Source organism: Onychomys torridus, chromosome 7 (assembly GCF_903995425.1).
Source record: "Onychomys torridus chromosome 7, mOncTor1.1, whole genome shotgun sequence".
NCBI classification, from domain to species: Eukaryota; Metazoa; Chordata; class Mammalia; order Rodentia; family Cricetidae; genus Onychomys; species Onychomys torridus.
This window is the reverse complement of record NC_050449.1, coordinates 106,994,876-107,021,809: the sequence shown is the minus strand read 5'-3', so window position 1 is coordinate 107,021,809 and position 26,934 is coordinate 106,994,876. Positions and strand designations below refer to the sequence as shown.

General features: G+C 48.2%; 1 protein-coding gene across 1 annotated transcript in view; it reads left to right on the top strand.

The window, feature by feature from the left end:
- Cmtm7 (CKLF like MARVEL transmembrane domain containing 7) overlaps window positions 1-20,814 on the top strand; it is a 29,503-nt gene extending 8,689 nt beyond the window's left edge. Inside the window, exons 2-5 of the mRNA XM_036193191.1 lie at window positions 13,759-13,932; window positions 14,983-15,081; window positions 18,386-18,467; window positions 20,297-20,814. Of these exons, the coding sequence (XP_036049084.1) occupies window positions 13,759-13,932; window positions 14,983-15,081; window positions 18,386-18,467; window positions 20,297-20,310 (369 nt within the window). The 3' untranslated portion in view covers window positions 20,311-20,814. The remainder of the gene's footprint in view (window positions 1-13,758; window positions 13,933-14,982; window positions 15,082-18,385; window positions 18,468-20,296) is intronic.
- The last annotated feature ends 6,120 nt before the right edge of the window (window positions 20,815-26,934 follow it).

The window sequence follows — 26,934 nt, the reverse complement described above, 5'->3', positions numbered from 1 at the left end:
GCGGCATCTGGTGCTCTGTGAGTATGTACACCTGCTGCATTCCTGCTGGCTGTGATCTGGCTTGTCTGCTGTCTTCCCAGTGTCCCTCTGGACCTGCACCCCAGGACTTCCATGTCACACGCTGCTGTCACTGAAAGACCTGTGCTGTTCTTACCCAACTCTAATTTAAAATAAGAGCAGAAGGGTGGGGATTGACATTCACTGAGTGAAAAATAAAGTCGATGGGGAAGACAATGATTTCAACAGCCTTTTTCCTGTTTCAACAATGTCATGGTAATAGCAATAACTGAATCATCAGAGTGTGTGTGTGTGTGTGTGTGTGTGTGTGTGTGTGTGTGTGTGTGTGCTTAGCTGTGCGTGCTGGTGAGGTGCATATTTGTGCATGTGTGTGAGGAAGCTAAGGGTCAACCTCAGGTGTGCTCAGTTATTGTTCCCCTTTGAGACAGTTCTCTCTCTGAACCTGGAGCTCCCCTGCCTGGCTAAGCAAGCCCCAGGAATCTGCCCATCTCCACCTCCCCAACACTGGGATGACAAGTATGGGCCACCACTCCTGCCTTTTCACACAGGTGCTGAGGACCCAACTTGGGTCCTCCTGCGTATGCAGAGAACACGTCATCAACTAACAACCTGAGCCTTCTCCCTGCCCCTTCACTGTGTCCTGGAGTTTTGTTTTGTTTTGTTTTTCAAGACAGAGTTTCTCTGTGTAACAGCTCTGGCTGTCCTGGAACTCACTCTGTAGACCAAGCTGGCCTTGAACTCAGAGACCCACCTGCCTCTGCCTCCCCAGTGCTGGGATTAAAGGTGTGCGCCACCACGGCCCAGCACACCGTTTCATTTTTAACTTCTTGTAACAACCTAAGTCACAGCCATGGACAAATGTGTCCTGGAGAACAGTCCATGACTGCTGGAGTGGGAACCTTCCCAATATTTCCTGTGTCTCCCTTGGAAAATTAGACAAGCCGCAGACCTGCATGTCTACAGTGCAGTGCTGGTTTTGTTTCTGAGACAAGGTCTTGTTATGTTGCCCCAGCGAGCCTGGAACTCACAATTCTCCTGCCTCTTCACTTTCCTAGTGCTGAGATTACACTTGTGTGCCACCATCCCCAGCTAGGACACTGGTGTTCCAAGGTCTTCCCAGTATTGGTCAGGGCGTCCTGTCCACTTTGGGTGGAGGAAAGAACTCTGGGGCAAGATACATATTGGCCCCCGTAGGCTCTTATATTTGAAGGCCTGGTACCACCAGTTGGTGGAATTATTTGGCAAGGATTAGGAGGTATGGCCTTGTTGAAGGAGGTGTGTCTCTGTGGGTGGTCTTTAAGGTTTTAGAAGCCGACACCATTCCAGTTGGCTCACTCTCTGCCTTGTGGTCATTGCTCAACATCTAAGCTCTCAGCTACTGCTCCAGTGCCATGCCTACCTGCATGCTGCCATGCTTCCTGCCCAGCCTGCATGCTGCAATGCTTCCTGCCATGATGACCATGTGCTAAAACTCTGAGACTGTGAGCAAGCCCCCAGTTAAACCTTTCTTTTGTAAGTTGCTTCCATGATTGTGTCTCTAGTCACTATCAGTGGTGACAGCCGTTCTGTACTGAAAAGTAATTGCTGCAACTTCTCCACACAGTGTCTTACTTCGGCAGGCAAGTTTAGCTATAATTTTCTACTCTAAACCTCTACTTTGGGTGTGTGTGGGGGGGTAATTTAGCAGAGTTTGGGTGGGGAGGAATAGCTAGACCAGCAGGTGATAGCAGGGGTCTTGTGTTTTCCGTTCATCTGTAGCAGGACCTAAGCTGGTCCGAGGCATTTTTGAAAATGAACCATCAGATTTTAAAATATCTTTCTGGAAGGGGGAATCAAAGACATTTTCCTCAGTGGTGTAGCCCCTGGCAAGTTGCCCTAATTAAACTCAGTGTGAGGGGAAAGAAGATAAAGAAGAAGATGTGAGGTAGTGAGGCTGGAGCCCTTGGAAGAGCTGTGCACCTCAAGAGCTGAAGGAGGAGATGAATCCTGGGCTGGAGTCTACAGAGAACAAGCTTCTGCCACCCTCACTTCCACTGGGTGCAGATTTAGCTTCCAGAACTAAGAGAGAATAAATGTCTACTGGGGTCATTGGTTACAAAAGCCCGGGAAACCCACGAGGCCATTAAAGACTTCTAAGTGTGGCCAGATTCTAAATAACATCAACACTGTATACTGTAGGCATCTAATGTGTCCTCCTGAATGGACTTTCCTCATTTCCAGGAATTAGCCTGCCGAGCAGCAATGGCCAGCTTCTAAGGCCCTCTGAGTGGCAATTATTTCTCAGCCCTCTTGGAGTACATTAGTCCCTCTGCATAGGAAGCAGCACCCTGGAAAACCCTGTAAGAAAGAAAACACCAGAGAGCAATTCCCAGATGACAGAGTGGTCACAGAGGATAAAAAAAAAAAAATGTATTTATTGGCCGGGTGGTGGTGGCGCACGCCTTTAATCCCAGACTCGAGAAGCAGAGCCAGACAGATCTCTGTGAGTTCGAGGCCAGCCTGGTCTACAAAGCAAGTTCCAGTAAAGGCACAAAGATACGCAGAGAAACCCTGTCTTGAAAAACCAAAAAAAAAAAAAGATATGTGCTGTGCCTGGCCTTAGTCTTCACACCCAGATTCCTTCAAACCCTGAGATGCCAGATAAACCTTCTGGATCTCAACGCTATGCTTGACTATCATTCTGACACCTACTTTAAAGATGAGCTGCAGGCCTGGTAAAATGACTCAGTGGGTAAGAATGCTTGCATGCAAGCCTGGAGACAGTAGTTCTGATTTCCAGAACCCACATAAAATGCAGACCCAGTAGCACACATCTGTAATCATAGCAGTGTGCCTACCGGGCATGGGAGGCTGGGAGAGCTAGCCTGGCTTACAATTTTGTCTCTGAACCAGTTGAGACTGAGTTACTGATGTGCTGTACCCAATGCACATTTTCTAGAAGGGGCCTTCTCGACATACTGCTAACAGGAAGTCAATGGCACTGATGATGTTATCTATAAGTCTTAGTCAGACTTTACCACAACTCACTAACGGCCTCTGGTCTAGGGCCCCAGGATCATGTGATCACACATGATCTCATTCAGTGGTCAGATCTCTTCCTCTTCAGTCTAGAAGCTTTCTGGAATTATAGGTGTGCACTTATCACACTTGGCCTATGTTGTGCTGCACACTGAACTTTGTGCCAACTGACCTATATTCTCTGCTGGGTCTTTTCTCATCAAACTTCCTTCTACTGCAGCATTACTTCCAGAAGAGGTCAGTATCAATGTATTCCATCTCTCTCCACCTGATTATTTTGAGACAGGGTCTCACCATATAGTCCTATATAGACAAGGCTGCTGTCCTCACACTCACAGAGATCTGCCTGCCTCTGCTTCCTGAGTGCTGGGATTAAAGGTATGCAACCATCACAGCCAACCTACTGTTGTGGGAATTCGTTCTGTTCAGCCAATGGCTTTGGGGTACAAGCCCTAGGGCGTGGCTTTGTGTACGTGGCCCCTTAAGCAAATGGAGAAGAGGAGTCATGTTCTCTCTTGGGTGGCCAGAACCAGGTCAAGCGGCATGGAGCAGCTTGCAGCTGGTCCCCCAGCCCCGCCAGGGACAGGACAGGACAGCAGTAGCTAGACCAGCAGGATCAGCAGTGACGGCTCCCTTATTCTGTATCAGTGAGTGCATTATCCCCATTTTATACCTTAATAAATTCTTGAGATCTCATAACAGCCCACCTTATTATTATTTTTTAATTATTTATGTGCATTGGTGTTTTGCCTGCATGTATGTCTGTGTGAAGGTGTCAGATTCCCTGGGACTAGAGTTACAGACTGTTGTGAGCTGCCATGTGGTTCTGGGAATTGAACCTGGGTCCTCTGGAAGAGCAGTCAGTGCTCTTAACTGCTGAACCATCTCTCCAGCCCCAGCCACTTTATTTTTGAGGCAGGGTCTTTCAGTGTGCCTGGATCTCACTAATTCTACTAGACTGGCTGGCTGTCAGCCCCTCCTTTTCAGCATGGGGGTCACAGCTGTGCACAGCTGTGCATGGATGTTGGGAATAGAACCCAGGTCCTCACAGCTGTGTAGCAAGCATTTCACTAACTGGGTCTTCTCCCCACCCCCTTGCTTTATACTTCTGTCAGACAAAACATTAGTTGACTATGTTCTTGAGGGGTCTCATTCCTCCCCTCCCTCCCCTCCTCTCCCCTCCCCTCCCCTTCTCTTTAGTGTCACCAACATGTGTCTATACTTCAGCCCAACCCACATTCCTTTAATTACTATTACCTTTACAGTAAGCCCTCAAACTATATAGTGATCATCTGCAAAACTGTTTTGATTATTCCCACTTTACCCTCCCATATAAATTTTAGAATCAGTTTGTCAACACCTACATATGCACACAAGCACCAAAAAAAAAAAATAAATAAATAAGAAGGAAAGCCTGCATGCTGGGTTTCGACCCAGGTTCTGTTGAACTGGCTCACCAGTTTGCTGATTTGCTGCTGTTAGAAGTGGTATTTGGTAGGTAGGCGGTGGTGGCACACGCCTTTAATCCCAGCATTCGGGAGGCAGAGGCAGGCAGATCTCTGAGTTCGAGGTAAGCCTGGTCTGCAGAGTGAGTTCCAGGACAGCCAGGGCTACACAGAGAAACCCTGTCTGGAAAAACAAAAAGGAAGTGGAACTTGTTTTTAGTGTGTAACTTCAATTTTCGTTGCTCACACATAGAAACTTGGTTGCTCTTGTAAACTGAACTTTGCAACCCGCGCCATCGCTGAACTCATTCCTTCCAGAACCTTCTTTTTGAGTTCCATTGGATGCTTTGTAGACATGAGCACATTGCCTAAACTAAAACTGTGCGCTTCCCTTTTCAATCTTCATGTTCGTTCCTGTCCCAGCTGCAGTAGATTATGAGCGGTGAGAAGCTATCTTCTCCTTGTGGCCTCCTGGGGGACAGCCTACCATTCTCACAGCCTGCCAAGCACAGTTCGCTGTGCCTTGTCTTGACCGCTCTCTGTTCAGGTTAAGGTTGGCCCTCGCTTACTGAGAGGTGTTTTGTTTTCTTTCTTATCATGAACGGATATTGAAATTGTTGCTTTTTCTGCATTAGTTGACAAGGACATATGCCTCTCGTGTCTGTTTCTCTAGTGTGTTGGTTCAAATCGTGTGAAAATATTAAACCAGCTGTGCATTCCTGAGATGCCGGAGTTCCCATTTCTTCTCTGTTGCTGGTGTGACATGCTAAGATTCAACTGAGGGGCAGAAACTCCAAGAGCTTACAGCTGTTCCTTCTGAGATGTTTGCGTATGAACAGTCCACTCTGAGTTACTCGGAATCCGTGTCCTTTTTCTGTGACTGACTTTTGCTTTGTTGTTTTGTTTTGTTTTGTTTTGTTTTGTTTTTTTGAAGACAGGGTTTCTCTGTATGGCCTTGGCTGTACTTGAACTCACTCTATAGACCAGGCTGGCCTTGAACTCAGAAATCCGCCTGCCTCTGCCTCCGGACTGCTGGGATTAAAGGAGTGCACCACCACCGCCCAGCTGATTTTTTTTTTTTCCTTTAACCTCTTCCAATATTCTGCAACCCACTTCTGAGACAGGGGTTAGAAGAAAGCCTTTGCTCTTGGTAGACACCCCCACCCCCTAAGGATTGCAGGCCTGTGTCTGGTTGACCTGAGCTGTGCAGTTCTGGGTGCAGGTGGATGAGTGCAGGCACTATGGAGGATAGACCTATAGTCAGGCTTCATGGCCTCCCCACTTCCTCACAGGGCTTCCAGGTCAGGAGCGGAGCCTTCTGTCGAGACTGAAAGGCCTTTGTCTTTCTCCTTTGATAGGCTTTGACAGTAGCCCGGGTAGCCTCAGGCTGGTGAAAGGAGCATGTGGGGCTAGCCAAGGTCAGCCATCCCAGGTTATTTTTAATAAGTGGAGGCTAAGGAGGGGCGGGGACGTCACTGAAGGGAGGCCTTTGTTTCCACGGAACTCAACATGGACACAGTGAGGAGAACTCAGACACAGGCCGGGGAGGGCCACCCTCCACTGTGCCTGGCATAGACAGCAGCACTCACACCTTGGGAGAACAAAGTATCTGGGCCTCAGACCCCATCTTTCCTTCCTGTAAGGCAGCAGCAGTCGGCCCTTGTGGGCCTCGATCTCTTGGGGTTGTTGAATGACCCTTTCACAGGGGTCACCTACGACCATCGGAAAACACATATATTCACATTATGATTCATAACAGTAGCAAAATTATAGTCCTGAAGTAGCAAGGGAAAACACTTTATGATTGGGGTCACCACAAGATGAGGAGCTATATTAAAGGGCCATAGCATTAGGAAGGTGGAGAACCGCGCCTGCAGGATTGAGGTGGGGAGGCCCGAGTGGATGTCATTAGTGTTTGGTTTATAGGAGGATCTGGACTCAATTTGAAACTGTTGTGAAAAATCCAAGGACTCTGTAGCAGTGAGGATGGAGTGGGGTGCTGTTGTGACCAGTCCAGGGACCCTCTTGTATACCCACAGGGCTCCCTGCATCACCAGGCAGAAGAGTCCCCTAAACCACTGGAGGTCTTGGGTGGGAGGGCCTCGCTGCCTTCCTCACACCTGTGTTCCTCCTCTCCCGGCTCTCCCCTGGCTGTTACAGGAATTGATTCTCTCATTCCTCCATGTCGAATCTGAGGCTCCGACTCAGCCCTCAGACTTGGCAGTAAGAGCCTTCACCCTCCAAGACATCCTGCCAGCCCTCCCCGCCAGCTTCCCATGTTCTTACTGAAGGCCAGTCTTCAAGCGGTCTCAACCCCTCTTCCCTGGTCCTCTTCGGGTCCCCATGGTGGGTGATCACACATGCTGAACCACGGTGGCTTTCCATCTGTGACCCAGGCCACAGGCCCATCATGGTTCTTGTGTACTTGCTTGGTCATTTTCATCCCCGGCTAATCCTCCCCTCAGGCTGGCACAGGCTTGGCTCTGGCCTGCTTCAGTTTTGAAGCAAGGCATCCTGCAGCCTCATTGTGAGACTTGACAGGCACACACTTCTGGCACTTGCCCAAGGCTGCATGCCAGGCCTCTTAACAAGGTCTGACTAGTCACGCTGATTCTCTAAGGATTGATTTCCCATGGTACGGCCAAAGTGCCAGCCCCAGCATGTGCTCTTTGTCCAAGCTTCCTGAAGACTCTCCGTGGCTACATGGAAGCCAGCGTGGCCTCTTTGGTGTTTGTTTGTTTAAACTTTATCATTATCATGTATATATGTAAGTGTGTGCATGGGCTTGTGTCCCATGGCTCACGTTTTGGCGGTCAGAAGACAACCATGTGGAGTCAGCTCTCTTCCGATTTTTACGTGTTCTGGGATGGACTTCTGTCATCAGGCTTGTGTGGCAAGTGCATTTACCTGCTGAGCCATCTCATCAGCCAGTTGTTTGTTTTATTTATTCAAGACATAGTTTCTCTGTGTAACATCCCTTGCTATCCTGGAACCCGCTCTGTAGACCAGGCTGGCCTTGAACTCAGAGAGATCGGCCTACCTCTGCGTGGCCGGTTTGTTTTTTGAGACGGGGTCTCAGGCTGGTCTCTAACTCACTATGTAGAAGAAAATGAGGCTGGAGAGATGGCTCAGAGGTTAAGAGCACTGGCTGCTCTTTCCAGAGGTCCTGAGTTCAATTCCTGGGGACCACATGGTGGCTCACAACCATCTATAATGAGATCTGGTGTCCTCCTCTGGCAATGCAGACATACATGCAGGCAGAACACTGTATACACAATAAATAAATAAATCCTTAAAAAGAAAAGAGAAGAAAATGACCTTGAACTTCTGATCCTCCCCTCCCCCTCCCAAATGCTGGCATTAGGCTTGGCCCACCACGCCTGGTTTATGAGGTGTTGAGGACTGAACCTAGGGCTTTGTGAGCACCAGACAAGCACTCTGCCAAACAAACTGCATCCCAGTCCCAACATTGGTTTTTTGTTTGTTTGGCAGTTTAGTTTTAGTTTTGGTTTGAGACAGTCTCACTCTGTAGCACTGACTAGCCTTGAACTTGAAACAATCCTTCTGCCTCTGCCTATGCTGAGATTAAGGGCAAGGGCCACCATGCTTCCCTTCCGTGTAAATTTATGTCTTGACTGACAAGGATTGCAACTTGGGGTGTGGTTGGAACTCAATGAATAATTACCAAATAAATGGTTTGGTTTTGTTTTGTCTTGTTTTTTAAAGACAGGGTTTCTCTGTGTAGCCCTGGCTGTCCTGGAACTCACTCTGTAGACCAGGCTGTGCTGGGATTAAAGGTATGAGCCACTACACCTAGCATAAATGTGTTCCTGTTCCCTTACTAAAAGCAAGGGTAGTCTGACCTTGAAGCCAAGCCAGTTATGAAAACAGATGTATCAGTTAGCTCTGCTGCACAATACATAGTTATAAATCTTAGCCAGGTGAGTGGTGGTGCACGCCTTTAATCCCAACACTCAGGAGGCAGAGGCAGGCAGAGCTCTGTGAGTTCAAGGCCAGTTTGATCTACAAAGTGAGTTCCAGGACAGCTAGGGCTGTTACACAGAGAAACTCTGTCTAAACTCTACCCCACCCACCCCTAAAATATCTTAATGACATCCAGTAAGTACTTACTGCCAGCTGGACAGGACTCTCAAAGGCCAGCCCTGTAAGTCATGAGTCTGAGCAGCTGAGAGTCAGGGTTGGCTGATGTCACCTCCTCTGGGCAGCCTTCAGTGGGGTGACTGGAATGGCTTTACACTATCCCAGAGTCTCTTGTTCTAGATCCAACAGGATGGTAGCTTGGAGTAAAAAGTGTAGGTGTTATGCCTGTCATAAGCCCCCCAGAGACCACCAGGAGTCTGAGTTCATATGCAAAAGCAAAGAGTCTTTATTGCAAGCTCGAGCTTGGTTTGTCCGTGCGTTCTGACACAGTGGTTGGATCAGGGAGAGCCCTGAGCTCAGTTATGGCAGGGTTTTTAAGGAGGAAAGGATTCGAAGTAGTGGAATTTTGGGTTCAGATGGGGGTTGAACTCCTGACTGGGCAGGAGTGGGGCACAGAAGTCTTGTCAAACAGGGATTGGTACTGGTGTTGCTGCAAGGAAATTAGTAACTTATATACAAGTGATGTAAGTTATCCTTAATGTTCTGGAGCACCTAGTACTTATTTGTCTCAATTCTGATTGGTCCCCCACAGGGTACAGTTTGTAGCTTTTCCCAGTTATTGTAACGGTGAGGCCGAGTCCCAGCATTGTTAGTCTGCAGCCTGTCACGGCTGCACTAATGCTAAGTTAGACCTCTTCATAGGGACAGCTGGGAATGTGGCTCAGCCTGTAGAGTGTTTACCTAGTATGCAAGAAGTCCTGGGTTCGATCCCCAGCATTGCAAAAACTAGGTATGGTCATACAAGCCTGTAATGCCAGTACTCTAGGAGGATCAGGAGTTCAAGGTCATCCTTGGCTACTTAGTGAGTTCCAGGCCAGTCTGGGCTACATAAGATCCTTGTCTGGAGGAAAAATAGAGAAATGAGGTAAAATGCACTGTTACAGCAAACTCAAACACCTGCCATCCTCTGTGTCTCTTTATTTATTCATTATTTATTTTGTGTGCACATGTAATATGTATGTGGGCACACACCTGCCATAGTACACATGAGGAGGTCAAAGGACAGCCACCGGGCTTAGTTTGAAGGACTGAACTCAGATCATCACGCTTGGCAACAGTCACTGTTATCCACTAAGCCATCTCACCAGTCCCAGGAGAGGTTACATTTAATGTTAAGAAGTGCAGTGTGTGAGAGTATTTGATACTAGATCCATCTTCTCCTATGGAAGCATACATGAGAGTGTAGAAGATGCTGGTATGTCTTCCTGCTGCTCCTGAATACCATCAGCAGCTGTCATTGGCCCACAGAGAAGCTCAGTTCTATAGGCCTGGGTGCCTGCCTCCAGGCAGCATGTGGGTGTAGGACTCTCACCCACCAGGGCTGTGGCCCAGAGGTGGGGATTTACCACACTGTTCTTCACTGGTTCCCGACTCAGGGCTGTGGTGTCATCCTTGGGACAAGGTTCTCAATAGCATCAGCTGTGGCTCAGTTAAGCCTGTCCCCATGGTATCTCTGGCCCTGGGACATCATCAGGCAGAACCCCAGGTACAGCTGTCAGGTGTGTTCCTCACCTGTGCCCATCATTCTCCTCCACTCTGAGCAAGAGTCAAACACAAAACCCATAACAACTCATACATTACTTTCAAAACATGCCAAGTATGTTTTTTTGTTTGTTTGTTTTATTTTATTTTTTGTTTTGTTTTCTATTGTTTTGTTTGTTTTGAGATGGGGTCTCAGTATGTATCTCTGGCTGGTTTGGATTTGCTTTGTAGACCCAGTTGGCCTTGAATTCTTAGAGATCTGTCTGCCCTGCACTACCACAGACCAGGGCCTATTTTAAAAGTGTCTGTTCTGGGGCTGGAGAGATGGCTCAGTGGTTAAGAACATGTATTGTTCTTGCAGGGGACCCGAGTTCAATTCCCAGCACCCACATCAGCAGCTTACAACTGTTTGTAACTCCAGATTCAGGGGATGGCTCTAATTTTAGATACATGCACATATATGAAAAACACACATGTACACATAAATAAATAATATTTTTTTTTTAAAGTGCCTGTTCCAGGGCTGGAGAGATGATGACTCAGCAGTTAGGAGCACTTACTGCTCTATCAGAGGACTCAGGTTTGGTTCCCAGCCCCAGGTCAGGTGGCTCACAATCAGCAGTAACTCCAGCTCCAGGGGATCCAATCCCTCTGGCCTCCTCAGTCACCTGCACTCATGTGCACATATCCACATGCAGACACATACACCTACACATAATTCAAACTGATAAAAAAACAAGTCTCTTGGGGCTAGAGAGATGGATCAGCAGTCAAGAGCACTGGCTGCTCTTCCAGAGGACCCGGGTTCAATTCCCAGCACCCACCCACATGGCAGCTGGAAACTGTCTATAACGCCTGCATCAGGGGTTTCAACACCCTCACACAGACATACATGCAAGCAAAACACCAATGTACATAAAATACAAATAAGTAAATTATTAATAAATAAACAAGTCTCTTTAAAGTGGCTATTCCTTGCTGGGCAGTGGTGGCATACACTTTTAGTCCCAGCACTCAGGAGGCAGAGGCAGAGGCAGGTGGATCTCTGTGAGTTTGAGGCCAGCCTGGTCTACAGAGCACATTCCAGGATAGTCTCAACCCTTCCCACCCCCGAAAAAGTAGGAGTTGGGTTCATTCCCCAGCACCACATAAAACTGGATGTGATGGCACATGCCTGTAATCTCAGTCCAGGAGGTGGAATCGGAGGCCAGCTGGGATAATGAGACTCTGTCTCAAAAGTAAACCAACAAGGCCAGCAAGATGGCTCAGCATGTAAGAGTTCTTACAGCCAAGCCTGATCCCCAGAACTCATATGGTGCAGGGTGAGAATGACCCCTGACCCTTGTCCTCTGACCTCCACACTTGCACTGTGCCATATGTTCACACCTGTGCACACACATCCACACATATGAAGCGGGAACTTCTGCCCGGTGTGGGAGGCACTGTTCCCGGGTTGGACCCTGGATTGTATGGATGGAGACAGGAGCTGGGAAGATCCATCCCTTTGCTTCCTGACTGGATGAGAGGTGAGCAACTGCTTCAAGATCCTGCTGCACTGAGCTCACTGCCATGAACGACTACACCACTGAACTGGCTCACTGAACTGTGAGCCAGACTGTCTTAGTTCGGGTTCCTATTGCTGTGAAGAGACACTGTGACCACAGCAGCTCTTTTTTTTTTTTTTTTAAGATTTATTTATTACGTATACGGCATGTATGACTGCAGGCCAGAAGAGGGCACCAGATCTCATTACAGATGGTTGTGAGCCACCATGTGGGTGCTGGGAATTGAACTCAGGACCTCTGGAAGAACAGTCAGTGCTCTTAACCTCTGAGCCATCTCTCCAGCCCCCCCACAGCAACTCTTACAAAGGAAATATTTAATTGAGTAGCTTACAGTTCAGAAGTTCAATCTAGTATCATCATGGTGGGACATAGTGTCGTGCAGCCAGACATGGTGCTAGAGAGGTAGCTGAGAGTTTTATATCTTGTGCAGGCAACAGGAAGTGAACAGAGGCACTAGGCATGGCTTGGGCATATATGAGACCTCAAAGCCTGCTTCCACACCAGTGACACACTTCTTCCAACAAGGCCACACCTTCTCCAACAAAGCCACACTTCCTAATAGTGCCACTCCTTATGAACTTATAGAGGCCAAATACATTCAAATCCCACACAGACTAAACTTCTTCCTTAAGTTGCTTATGTCAGAGTATTTTACCTTATAAATGGGAAAATGGACTAAGAAAGTCTGCTTGTTATTTGTTTGTTTCCTTTTGAGACAGGGTTTCTCTGTGCAGCCCTGGCTGTCCTGGAATTCACTATATAGACCAGGCTGGCCTTGAACTCAGAGATCTACCTGTCTCTGCATCCCAGGTGCAGGGATTAAAGGCATCCACCATCACCACCCAGCTCTTGTTACTGTTCTTTGAAAACATTTTTATTACTATATTTGCCTATTTGTTTATTACAGGGGCATGTTTGTCGGGCTCAGAGGACAATTTGTATACTCCAGTCCCATCTCTCCGCCATGGGGGTCCCAGGGACCAATTCCAACCATCAGGCTTTTAATACTCGATGCTCTGTTGTTGCTCTTTTTATTTATTTTGTGTTAAGACAGGGTCTTACTATGTGCCTAACACTGACCCTAACTCACTGTGCAGCCCTGGTTGGCCTCAAACTCTTAGCAATATCCTGCCTCAAAGAGGCAGGTAGTGTCTTGTTTCTTTCTACCAGTTAGGACAATTGACTCCTTAGACAGATGGAACAGAAACTTCTTGGAGCCACCCAGGTCCACACTGAATACTGTGAACACTAGATTCTCTCAAGTGGGCTTTTCCTGAAGAAGGGCTATGGCGGCAGAGCAGGGGACTGGGGAGATGGCTCATTCAGTCAGGCAAGCATGAGGACCTGAGTTTGGATCCCAACACCCATGTGAAAAAGCTGGCCATGTACACATAATCTCTAGGGCTTGCTGCCCAGCCAGACTAGCTGAATTGGGGCACTTCAAGGTCAGTGAGAGACCTTGTCTCAAAGAATAAGGTGAAGTGCATTCAGGAGGATATGGGAAGTCAGCCTCTGGCTCCACACACATATACATACAAGTGTGCATCTGTGCGTGTGCGTGCATGTGTGTGTGTGTGTGTGTGTGTGTGTGTGTGTGTGTGTACATAGACACTGATCCAAATATGTTACTGCCTACAAGCTGAGCTAGCTGAACTAATTAGTGACTCAGTGTGCCTCCATTTCCCTATATGACAAAGGATGATTTTTGTCTATCTGGCAGAATTCTTGAATGCTTCAATTGGATCATGTACGCCAACACGTTAATCAATAATAACTTGCTGTCCACTGATAAAGACAATGGATGAGTTGCTATCTTTGCCATCTGAAACAGCTGAATATTAGTTTTAGCTAATGCATAAGCCCTGGCTCCCCCGGAGTATATTTTTAAAGCCTGTGTTATGTGAAAGCAAGTTCTTCCAACATCCCAGCCAATTTGTGTGGGAATAACCTGGATTGTAGCAGTGTATCAACTCAGGCTTGACACAGGGACAGCTCAGCTGGTTTCCTGTTTGTCTAACTGGGTAACTGTCTTGGGCAGAAGTGTGCCAACATCCCCATGTCTGCCACAGGTCACCCTACTGATTGCCTTCATCTGTGTGCGAAGCTCTCTGCGGATCGACTATGGCGCGTACAGCTTCTTTGAAGTGGTCACCATCTGTGACCTGATAATGATTCTCATTTTTTACCTGGTCCATCTCTTCCGCTTCTACCGTGTGCTCACCTGCATCAGCTGGCCCCTGTCGGTAAGAGGGAGACCTGGCCCCAGAATTAGCCTGTAGGAGTGGGACAAGGGTTGGGACATGGCTGCTTGGACCCTGACTCTTCAGTGCCTGGTATACATCTCTGCTGGCCGCCTGAGGGTTTCTCAAACTCACTTCCCAGCATTAGAAGGCTGGGGCTCCTTTCGGCGTGTATCTGCTGTGTGTGTGGAGTGTGGGAAGACCAGCCTTGAAGGAAGGAGCTGGTAAGGATGGTGAGTGTGTACACCGTTGAGAGTGCTGAATGGTGGCACTTGTGGCAGAGGCTGAGAAGATAAACCAGAAGGATCTGTTTTGAAGACAGTGTCTTACTGTGTCGGCCAGGCTGGCCTCAAATTCACAGAGATCCTCCTGCCTCTGCCTCCCGAGTTAAGTATGTGCTACCACACCTGAAAAATATACTTAATTTTGTGCCTTGATTTCTACCTGAGCATAAATGTGCTAATTCATCAGTTCTAACAGGGACCTAGTGGATCCTTAGAGTCCAACATGTAGCAGATCACACAGTCCACACATGTCAGTGGTTCATGTCTCCTGACTAATCTAGATGCTTTTCATCTGACTGCCTCTCTTTATTGTGGAGAATTGGCCGAACAGAGCGGCTGGATGTTGAACCGAAGGGGCAAGAGCAGGTGTCACCACTGTGATCTCTGAAGGGAAGCATGTGCCTTCCATGTTGACGTGAGGTTAGGTATGAGTTTTTATAGATATCCATCATCAGATTGAGAACCTAATCTATCAAGTGCCTGTGTGTGTGTGTGTGTGTGTGTGTGTGTGTGTGTGTGTGTGTGAGGGAACCAGGCAGTTCTCAGTGAATAGCTTGGCTCACCAGAGATGCCTCCTTTCTCTGTGTCTCCTGCTCTCCCAGTCTCTCCTTTCTCTCCAGTGTGGCTTTCTGGCCCAGCTTTCTACACTGACAGACATGCAGTTCTTCCCGCCTAAGTGTTCCAAGGCAAAGAAGTGGCGCTGTCTCTACCTCACTGCACCAGAGCGAGCTCTCCACTCACATCTCTTCTTTCCTTTGCCCTGGTCCAGGAACTGCTGCACTATTTAATCGGCACCCTGCTTCTTCTCATTGCCTCCATCGTGGCGGCCTCCAAGAGTTACAACCAGAGTGGCCCGGTAGCGGGAGCGGTGAGATGCTTTTAGCAACCAATTCAGATTTGAGTTCCTTTCTTCCTGATAGGGGTCAGGGAAGGGGTTGATTTGGGGACCTTTCTTCTTAGAACCCACGCCTACCTCAATCGGCCTCTCTGAAGAGCCTGACACTTGGGCTCGTGTCAGAGGGTCTGGGAAGGTGGACTGAAGGGCTGTTGACAAACTTTTAGAGCTACAGTAGTAGCTGGGCCTACTCTTCACAGCCTATCTCTGGGCCTATCTTCCTTACAGCCACTGCCTTTGAAAAAAAAAAAAAAATCAGAGCAAAGGGGTTTCAATCCCCATGCCTACTCTGAGCATATACTCACGGCAGAGAAGTATTTGGGCATCTCTTTTGCTTCTAGAGGGAAGGGTGCTGAGATCAATTAGTGATGTCTGCCATGAGTCCTTTGTCTTTTCTTTGGGGTCTCAATGGGTAGCCCAGGCTGGCCTGGAATGCACTGTTTAGCCCAGGGTGGCCTAGAATGCACTATGTAGCCCAAGCTGGCCTTAGACTTAGAGATCCTCCTGCATCTGCCTTCCTCTGTCTCCTCCTGAGTACTGGAGTGGTAGGCATTCACCACTCTGCTCAGATACCTTAAAAAAAAATACAGATCGGGCAGTGGTGGTGCACGCCTTTAATCCCAGCACTCCAGAGGCAGAGCCAGGTGGATCTCTGTGAGTTTGAGGCCAGCCTGGTCTACAGAACGAGATCCAGGACAGGCACCAAAACTACACAGAGAAACCCTGTCACAAAAACAAAAACAAAAACAAAACAAAACAAAAACAAACAAAAAAAACCCCAGACTCTTATGTAGCCAAGGCTGACCTCAAATTCATGATGTAGCTAGGATAACCTCGAACTTCTGATCCTGCTGCCTCCACCTCCCTATTTCTAGGGTTATAGCATCCTAGGCTGCCTGCGTGGGAGGCAGACACTCTACCAACTGAGCTTGAACCCAGTCCCCATTTTTAGTTTTAACAGTATTCAGGACCGGAAGGGGCACCCAATAGCCATATACAGCTAGCTAGAATGTGCAGAAATACAGCACTGTGGGACACACATGAGCACACAGAAGTGCATACAGATACAGACGCATGGTTGAAACGTTTTTACCACAAGGTCCACAGACTCTTGTGGTCTGACTCGTGATTTTGCCAACTTCTTATTTGAGTGGACTTTAGTCCAGTACCCAGGCAAGAAATTTTTTTGTGTTTGTTTTAAGACTTGGTCTCTTGTGGCCCAGGCTGGCCTCCAACTTAATAGTCAAGGATGACCTTTATCTTGAGATTCTCCTGACTCTAGCGGGGGGGCCCCCCCATGTTAGGATCCAAGGCATGCAACACCTACCACACCTGGTGTAAGTGGTGCTGGGGATGGAACCCAGGACTTGGTGCATGCTGGTGCACTCTACCAACTGGGCTAAGACTTCTAAAATGAGTTTCAAGGTCTATGCGAGTCTCACTTACAGCTATCACCAGAATTCTCCAGACCATGGCCTGTCATCCAGTTTGCCCCTGGTGTTTCCCTCGTACAGACTCTCTGCTCAGGTCCACACTGTGGGGACCAAATATCACTGCAGAGGGGTGGCCAAGCCTGTAAACAATGCTGCCCCAATGCACCCTCAACAGTGCTCCACGTGACCTCTGAGCAGACAGGTGGCTGCCACCTGCAGGTTGGTTGCTACTTGCCTGGCAATAGTACATGCTGGAGGAAGAGTCCAGGAATCCACCCACCCCAACCACTAACACACACACACACACACACACACACACACACACACACACACACACACACACTATATTTTGCAAAGGAATTCCCACTGGGTTTTATAATCAGGTCACGCATAAACTGTGTCAGCCCCATGGTCTCTCAACCCCAGTAGCTAACATTTATCACACCACAAGGAAGCCAGAAAAATAAAACAAAATGAGGTCCCTGTTCATGAGAAAGTAGCCCTCTACCTTAGGCGAGGAGGACAGGGCCCATGTGACAATTAGCAAACAAACAAGGCACTGTGGTGCAGACTAGTATTCTGTAGGGATGTAATAATAAACTGTTCAATTATGCAGTGCAGACAGTTGGGGACTGGGGGAGTAATGTGCTAATTGTGCAGAATAGACAATGGGAAGCAAGGCCTGGCTCTAGCCAGCTATTATGTGGCTCAGACAAGCTGTACAAAGAGAGCCAAGGAGAGGGCCTTTGGGCATAGGCTGCTGGGGACAGCCGGGTACCTCTACCAGTGAGCTGGGCCTGGAATGAACACCAAACCCTTTTGGAACTCTACCCTTCATCTGGCTGTTCCTGGACATACCTATCCAATGTCAGCTGCTGGCCAGTGTCAGCACTAGTGGGAGCATGGTGACCCAAGGCCTTTGTGTGGGTCTGAGGACACCTGGGTCATGGGCTAGCAGAGCATGAGTTCTGGAGCCCACTGCCCAGGGTCAGACACTGTACCTGGCCCTGGTGTGCTCTGGGGTCTTAAGCAAAAGAGGTAGCTTCCTGTCCCTCTCCTGGTTTAGCTACGAAATGGGAAGGGCAGGGGTAGCACACCATCCTCACCTTGGGGGATTGTAGGCTCAAAGAGTTAGCTGCCTGAAGGCTTAGAAACCTGGCAGATGTGTCCTTACTCCTCAGTGGCTACTGGAGGGTCCAAGGGTCCAAGGAGGATCCATGGCTACCAGCCTCATGGTTCCCAAGACACCAGGGCCATGATTACTCTCTCTCAACCATCTTTGAGAAGCCTATTAGGTCAAGTTCAACCCTCCCCAAACCCTGCACTAGATGGACCCCGGAAAGGGTAGGAGCCTGGCCCTGACTTACTTTACTGTCATTATTTAAATATGTGCAGACATAAAGCTGAGCTCCAAGGTCTCAGCTTTAGCTCTGACATGACTATAAAGCTGGCAGAGACCAGAAGCCGTTACCAATGAAACCCAATGATGCTAGCTAGCCACATAATCTGCAGGAACGTTCCAATGTTTAAGTCCAAATTAAAATTTACAATACCACCTCTCTCATTTTTATTGGTCTGGGATCATCGAGGTCCAGTGGCTTGGCCCCAACTAGGTTGTAAATACAAACCCAAGTCAGGGCGTTATAGTTACCCAAAGTAAAAAGGACAAGGCTAGAAACCCAGAGACCTGGCTCCTGGGCCTGATGAGGAGACCAGAGGCCCGAGGCTAACTGAGTGGGGATGAGGTGGCTGGGTCAGATGGCTCCCCAGCTTCTTCCTAGGACACAGAAGAAAAGCAGAGCGATGGCCCTGTGGTGTGAGCTCCCTTTCTTCTCCCACTATAGGTCTTTGGGTTTCTGGCCAGCTTCCTCTGCCTGGCAAGCTTGTGGCTGTCCTACAAGATCAGCTGCATAACTCAGTCAACAGGTAAGCGCTGGTCATCGGGACGCAGGGCACACAGGGTGGGAGGTCTGTCCTTGGCTCAGCAATAGGGGCTGTCTTGGTACCAAGAGCCAAAGTAGAGTTGGAAGGCAGGGTACGGAAGACGGAAGGGTGGAACCGAAGGGCCCTGCCTGCCTTCTTACCCAGTGCTACATGCCCAGAGATACACCCTGGGATGCTCTGTGTATGACCAAGTATGACCTTGAACTCCTGATCCTTTTGCCCCTGCCTCCCAAGTGCTGAGATTATGCAAGCATTTTGGGCTTTTTTGCAATAAGCGTCCTGTAACAATAAAACTCAGAACTCTTACAAAATGTAGGCAAAGTTTTCAGTTTTGCTTTTCTCTTACAGTCTTATTAAAGCCTAGAGTAGGTCTGAACTTGCAATCTTCCTGCCACAGCCTCCAAAGTCATGGGATTACAGGTGTGTGGCACCAAGCCCAGTAGTGCCTGATCTCCATCCAGTACCTCCTCTTGGGCTGGGGTGGGACATGCAAATATACGTATATAAAGAGAACCAGGAAAGGGCATGGTGGTGTACAATTTTAATCACAACATTGGGAAGCAGCGGCAGGTGGATCTCTGTGGATCTCGAGGCTGGCCTGGTCTACATAGCTTGTGCCAGGACAGAGCTACATAGTGAGACCCTCTCTCTAAACATGGAACCAAGCCTGCCTTTTTCTCCTCGACACTTCATCATGTGCTGTCAGACATTTGCCTGGTGTCATGAGGAAGTCTCAATCTTTATTTTATTTTTCAGTGATGGGATCACTCACCCTTTTTCCTACTCAGTTTTAAGGTTTTGACTTTAATTTTGTTGTTGTTACTAAATACTGCTATAACGAATGCCCTTACAAAGTGACCCCGATATACATCCTTAATGGGATTAGCCAGGGTCTACATGTGTAGCCCAGACTGGCTTTGAACTTTGGGCAGTCCTCTTGCCTCAGTTTCTCAAGTGCTAGGTTTACAAGCATGCACCACCACACGAAGCTGTGTTCTTAAAAACCAACTGTGAAATTGTGGGGCTAGTGGTAGATGCCTGTAGTCCCAGGAGTGGGGACCAAAGCTGGAAGACCATCAAGGCCATCAGCCCCCACTTTGCGATCCTGTCTCAAAACACAGAGATACTGGGAGGTTTCAGAAAGCCCAAACCAACACAACTGTTGATTAATTCACTCTTTTCTTCAAGCCACAACTTCCTTTCCTTTCCTTTTTTTTTTTTAAGATTTTAAGTGGGGAGTCCTGTGTGTGAATGTAGATACCTTCAGAGGACAGAAGAAAGTATTTGATACTCTGGAGTTGGAGACAGTTGTGAGCCAGCTGGCACAGGTGCTGGGAACATAACATAGAGAGTCATCTCTCCATTCCCCTCTTTTCTTCCTTCTTAAAAACATACTTAGAAGGCTGGGGTTTAGTCAGAAAAGTGCTTGCTGTGCAGGCATGAGAGCCAGAATTCAGATCCCCAGCACTCAATGTAAAAAATCGAATATTGGTGGCATCCATCTGCAATCCCAGCACTGAGGTGGAGACAGATGCCTGCAGCTTTCTGGCCAGACACCCTAGCCCTAGACAGTGAGTGCCAGGGTCAGCAAGACACCATGTCTCAAAAAATAAGATGGGGAGCATTAGAGGAAGATGCCTGACCTTGATCTTCCTTTTTCCTCCCTCCCCTGCATGCATGCACATGAGCTCAGGCACATACACATACACACAGACAGACAGACACACACACACACACACACACACACACACACACACACACACACACACTGTTCCTGGCAAGGTGACCTAACTTTCCATTTCTCTCTCAAGATGCATCTGCCTGACAAGGCCATAGCCTCTGGTCTCCTCCAAAGGATCTGCAGGATATAGGCTCATCCCAGGCATGGCTATGGACTGCTCAGGTGACAAGGCCAGTACCTTGCCTAGCTTTGCCGAAACACTGGGCTCCTGAGCATCAAGCAGCTACAGCCTCCTTCCAGTCTGCCTCAGAGAACATTCCTCCATTCTGGGCTCTTAGCACCTCTCAGGTACCAAGAACTGTACTGAGCACAGTGGAGAGACTTCTGGATCCACCTGCATAGACTCGACTTTTTTCATACCCCTCAGGACCAAGACCACCCAGAGTCCTCACAGAAGAAGCAGACCCTAAATTATCTGGCCTGTCAATCTGGTTTTGAAGACCCTCTGTTCTAAGTGAGGAGCAGAAACACTGTGTGGCTCCTCTGTTTCTCCGGTACCTGTCTCTCTGCCTTTGTCACGGGGTGTGTGTGTGGGGGGGGTGGTAATAAAACATCAGTCAATTGCAGCAGGATTTCTTATTAAATTAGATGTCTGTAACACCAGACTTTTCTATGCTAGCTTGTGTTTGTTACACATTCAACCCTGTGTGTACTCCATGCTAAAGGCCCTATCTCCTTTTTCTCCCTCCCAGGCTGGCTTCAAACTGAACTGTAGCTAAGGCTGGCCTTGAACTTCTGATCCTCTTGCCTCAACCTCCCAGTGCTAAGATTACAGGTGTGTACCAAGATCCCCAGCTTTCTGTGGTGCTGGGGATGGAACCCAGGGCTCAGTGCACATTAGGGAACCACTTTACCAACTGAGCTACGTTCCCAGGCACACACATCTCCCTGTTTCTGGTAGAATCTTACTTATATATTCTGGGTTGGCCTTGTAGGCAAAGGTGAACTTTGAACTCCTGATCCTCTAGCCTCCACCTTCCAAGTACTAAGATTCTAGCTGTGTACCACCATGTCCAGCTTTGACTTTTACTATCCTGGACCTTAAATTCTTTTCCAGTTAGAACATGGGATCTGGTGTAATTTTCAGGAGTACACCTGGACAATGTGAACACAGGACAGAACCCTTATATGGTGATGCTGGGCAGTGGTGGCACATGCCTTTAATCCCAACACTCAGGAAGCAGAGGTAGTCAGATCTCTGTGAGTTTTGAGGTCAGCCTGGTCTACAGAGTCAGTTCCAGGACAGCCAAGGCTACACAAAGAAACCTTGTCTCAAAAAACCAAAAAAAGAAGAAAAGAAAAAAAGAATCTGGTGAGTTCCTGGGAAGCATTCATTACGTGTGGCGGGGGCACCAATGGAAGCTGAGAGTCGGTAGGGACAGAGTAGGCTGAGTATGTTGGAGTGGCCATTGTGCTTCAGCCCTTGATCCACCAAGGTGCCCTGGGTGTGCTGACCAACTCTATCCAAGAAAAGAGAGATGTGTTGCAAGGGAGGGTCTTCTAAAACCTTGCTCATGGGGTGATGTGGCCATGCAGGCATACGAGCTGGGTAGAAGGCCCCAGGCACACCGACAACCAAGATGTGCTCTTCTGCGGGTGGTAGGCGCTGCTGGACTGGAAGAGGCCTTTCTGGGCATGAGTCTGAGGAGGGCTTGACCAGGGGAGAAGGAGCTGAGAAGTGTGGCCAAGCAGCAGCGTTTTGAAGTGGCCCGTTGGCTGTCAGGGATCCCAGGCCACCTCCCTACCTGGCATGGCAGCCCACACCTGTCATCCCAACACTGTAAGATCACAATCAGGGTCATCATCAGCTACATAAAGTTCAGTGTCACCCTGAACACTACATGAGCTCCTGTCTCAATTAAAAAAGCAAAACACACAAAAACCCACAGAGCAGCAGCAGCCTAACCAGAGCCAGGAGAGGTGGTGCATGCCTTTAATCCTGGAACTTGGGAGGCAGAGATGGAGGATTTCTATGAGTTCCAGGCCAGCCTGGTCTAAACAGTGTGTTCCAGTGGAGCCAGGGCTACACAGTAAACCAAGAGCATTCCCCTGCCTCCTGCTGGGTTACTTTCACAGCTAGGCAGGGCCACGTGTGTGTAGGGGAAATAAGGTCGGGAGACGCTCTCCATGGCAAGCCTCTGTTACAAATAGGAGTTCTGTGCTGCTCAGAAAGGGTTCCGAAAACCGGTGGCCTTTGAGGCCCTTCAGAGAAGGCACCAACCCTGGACAGGCTGGCAGTAAGGCCTACAAGGCCCAAGAAGGAAACCAGAAGGACATGAGACTGATGACAGACAGACAGTGCTGGTGCTTGACACCAGGCTTGGCTGTCTCCTGAGGCCAGACAGGACAGCAGAGTCCAGCTTCTTCATGAGAAGTTGGGAAACAGAGACCCAGGGTCTGCTCACACCAGGGGCCCAAGGTGGCTGCTAACACGAGAAGCCCACTTCTGCACACTTAGCAGGTCTTTCCGGGCCTGCTCACACCACCACCCCCCCTCTTTTGGTGGCTGAGTCATGGCCTGAAGAGGCACTGCAGGGCTGCAGACATTCGGTGCATGTATGAAGTATGTGTTACCAGGGCTGGAGAGACGGCTCAGTGCTGAAGAGCACTGACTGCTCTTGCAGAAGACCTGGTTCCATTCCCAGTGTGCACACGGCGGCTCAGAGCTACCTAGAACTACCGTTTCATCTGGGGAATCCAATGCCCTCCTCTGGCCTCTTCTGACACTGCATGAATGCAGTGCAGACATACATTCAGGCAAACACTTACACACAAAATAAACATAAATCTTAACAAAAGAGAAATATGGTATTATCACCTTACAGTTCATATAGGCCAGCCACCGGTAGCAAACACCAATGGTGCAAACCTCTTCATGGGTACTGTTAGGAATTGTACGGGGCAGGACCCCCAGATGCAGCAGATATTCTCCACATACACTTGTACAATTAAAAAAAAAAAAAAAAAAAGGAACTGGCTACCTCTAGAGGAGGAGGGCTGCCTGGATTAGTTCTCTAAGCCCCAGCAGACCCTGCCTGCTGGGTGCTTTGCTCTGGAGGTGGCAGCTGGCCCGGGGCTGCCACCTGCCAGCTGCTCACTGCTGCCAGCTGCCCCAGTGACCCAGAAAATTGGAAATGTGGGTTTTCTAGCTAAGCATCTCCCGATCTGGAAACGTTGCCAAAGAAACCTTCTAGAAATACAGCTGAGGCCAAACGAAACCTGTCTTGGGGCAGATATGGCCAGTTTGTCCACTGGCGAGTGAGGGCGCGCATGTTCTGGCAGTTCTGGGATTAAAGTGGGGAAGTCAAACCGAGGCCTGCAGGGCTGCCAGCTGTTTCCTCTCACAGCCGCACAGGGCGGAGGCCTCCCGAGGGACCCCGGGTCCCCTGCCGCAGCTGTGCATGCTTGCAGCAGCCTCTCTCTGCATCCCAGATGCAGAAACGAAACTCCACGCGGAGATGAAAGCTAAGGCCTTGCGCCCACTCGTGCAGCGCGCGCCCCTTAGCGGCCAGCGGGACGCACTGCCGCCCAGACCCCGCCAGAGCAGTGGCCGAGGTTCGGACATAAAGCAGCCCTATGCATTCTTAACGTGGATTAGTCATAGTCCTCAACTCCAGACACGCTAACCACTGGCCCACACCTGGTCTCTTCCACTCTTCCCTCTCTGTCCCTCCTTCCTTCAGATTAGTGTTTTACTATGTAGAATTAAGAAAACAGCCAACTATAACTACTTTGTATTAGGGTTCTCCAGAGCAACAGAACTGATAGAACACACACACACACACACACACACACACACACACACACACACACACGGGATTTCTTAAAGTGGCTTTAACAAGCTGTGGCCCAGGCTTGCCTAGGTACTTGGGTTTTAGTTGATTCCAGATGTGGCAGAGCTGACAACCACGATTAGCCACCACATACGTCTTTTCCTGCCAACCGTCACACCCGGAACCCACCAATCACCACACAGTTGCTTTTCTTATGCCGGTTCCTCCGTGGTTGTATCGCACTCTGAAAGTGCATGAGACGTGAGTTCATATGTCAGTGGGGGCGGCACTGTGTAACCAACCCTTGGTGACAACATTCATCTGTCATTATGCAACAAACATTTTTCATTCTAGTAGTCAAATACAAAAATGTCTTTTAAAGGACTGATGAATCCACTCAGCAGATAAAGGCATTTGCTGCCAAACCGGCCCACCTGAGTTGGGTCCTAGATCTCCCACGTGAAAGAAGAGCCCTGACTCTCACAATTCTGACCTCTAATTGGCACTATAACACACACGTACATACACAAAAATGTTAAAAATAAGTTGGGGTAATGGCACTATTCACTGACTGTTATAACTGCCTTTATTAAAAACAACTTTTTCCTGGGCCATGATGGCCCACGTCTTTAATCCCAGCACTCAGGAGGCAGAGGCAGACAGATCTCTGTGAGTTCGAGGCCAGACTCTACAGATTGAATTCCAGGACAGCCAAGGCTATACAAAGAAACCCAGTCTCAAAAAACAAAACAACAACAAAAATATATGATGCCAATTACTTGTAGAATTATACTTTATCCTAAAAAATAATGGACACTTTCAGGGGAGCCAGTACTACAAATGTGAGCTCACACATGTGCATAAATGTGCAGTCCACGTGTATGAGCGTGTACACACAGGCGTCTAGACAAAAGTCAAGTGTTCCTTGGGACCCATCTACCTTTTCTCTTCGCCCTGGAATTCACTGAGCAGGCTACGCTGGTTGGTCAGAAATCCCAGGGATCCACATATCTCTGCCTGCCCATGCTCCATGTGCTAACACATCCAGTTCTGTGTAGGTTCTAGGGTTCAAACTCAAGTCCTTGCGAGCACTTAACTGACTGGACCATCTCCCCAGTCCTTAACAAGTGCTTTATACACTGGGTTTATCATCAGCACACCCTGATTTTATTTCTCCTCACTCTAACATGACAATCCCTTCCTCTGCTAGCAGGACCAATTCTGGTAGGTACTGGAAACTGACAAGCTTGAAAGGGATGTTCACACCATGGTGGGGAGGGGGCTGGATTACGTTAATCCAGTCATAGTGCGTTCATCATAGTCAGCATAACCTTGATTCATGAGTGTGATAAGTCAGGCCCACTAAGGGCTCAAGGGAAAGGAACACGTGGAGACAGCAGAATCAACAACCCCTTCTCACCTTTGGACAGCCCTGTGAGCAGATGGTGTCTAGGTATGTTGCCACACAGAGTCTCAACTTGGAGGACAAAACTCACAGCAGAAAATGGATGGGCAGAAAACCCAGGACACAAGTTGGTCTGGGATAATATTATCAAGGCGCTGAATTTCCCAGGCTGGTCTCCAACTCCTAGACCCAAGTGACCCTACATCAGCCAGGACTACAGACACAGGCCAGACTGCATGGTGCCTTTCCCAAACCTCCCCTGAAGTGAGCCTTCCTTTCTGTTGAGGAGTTCCGTATATTTGCTGCTCTCTGCAGCTAGCTGAATATTGATAGAATGTTCTTTATCAACATAAAACAACAAAGCCTGAAGAATGTACAAATTCCAGTGAATTCATGATGACTAGAAAGGTCCTGTTATTCTCTAGTGACTGGAGGCAGGAATTTTACAAACTCCACAAATAGTTCTGGCTTCGCTTCACACTTTCCAGTTATCAAGCTCTCCCAAACAGATATATCTGTCTGTCTACAGCACCAGAGCCACATTTAGAATGTGACGCGGAGTCCAAACTTGCTTCTTTCAAATTATTCAGGTGGAGTCAGCACTTGTCTATGATACCAGAATTCAGGAAGTGAAAACAGAGGGTCAGGAGTTCAAGTCTACATAGTGAGTTTGAAGCCAACTTGGGCTACATGAGCCCCATCTCAAAAAGAAAAAAAAAAAAGGAAAGGAGAGGAGAGGAGAGGAGAAAGGGGAAAGAGGAGGCAAAAGGGATTTAAAACCATTCAGTGTAGAACATTCTTTGATAACTCATCCCATGTGATGTCCTAAAAATATTTTTGTGTTCATTTGTTTATTTGGCTGGCCTGGAACTCACTATGTAGCCAGATTGGCCTTGAACTTACAGAGATCTGCCTCTACCACAGCTGGTCCTAAGAATATTTTCACTACTGTGTAGACCAGGTCAGCTTGAAGCAGGTGATCTTCCTGCCTCAGCCCCAAGTGCTGGCGCTAGAGGCCCTCCGCTGCCAAGGCAGCAAGCATGCTGTTTAAATCTATCCTCTTCCTCTCTGGAGGGCAGCCCTGGAAAGGCGCAGGTTTGTTCTTCCAGACTCCTCCTCCGAACACACCCACAAGGGACAGCAGCTGTCCAATGAGGGCTTATCTCAACAAGTCTATGCAATGATCAACAGTGAAAGCATCAACACTAGACTTAAGAGGATTTATTTAAAAGATTATAAAAGTTGATATTAAGAGTGATTAAAAAAAAAAGACCCACAGGCTTTAAATCAACAAATACAAAAGTGATTGGATATAAGCAATGTAAAAATACATTTCCCAGTCCCCATATAAAGCATAATTTAAGTATAGTAATTATAAAAGTCTTGTTCTGTAAGTATATTTCCCTTCTAAGTCTTAAAAACCATTCTAAACATTTATATAAAATACAGCAAATCCAATTTGCCACAGCTGTTAATAAAGACACCTTTTCTGTACTAACAGTCTCTGATCCCAGTTCTTCTTGAGCTGAT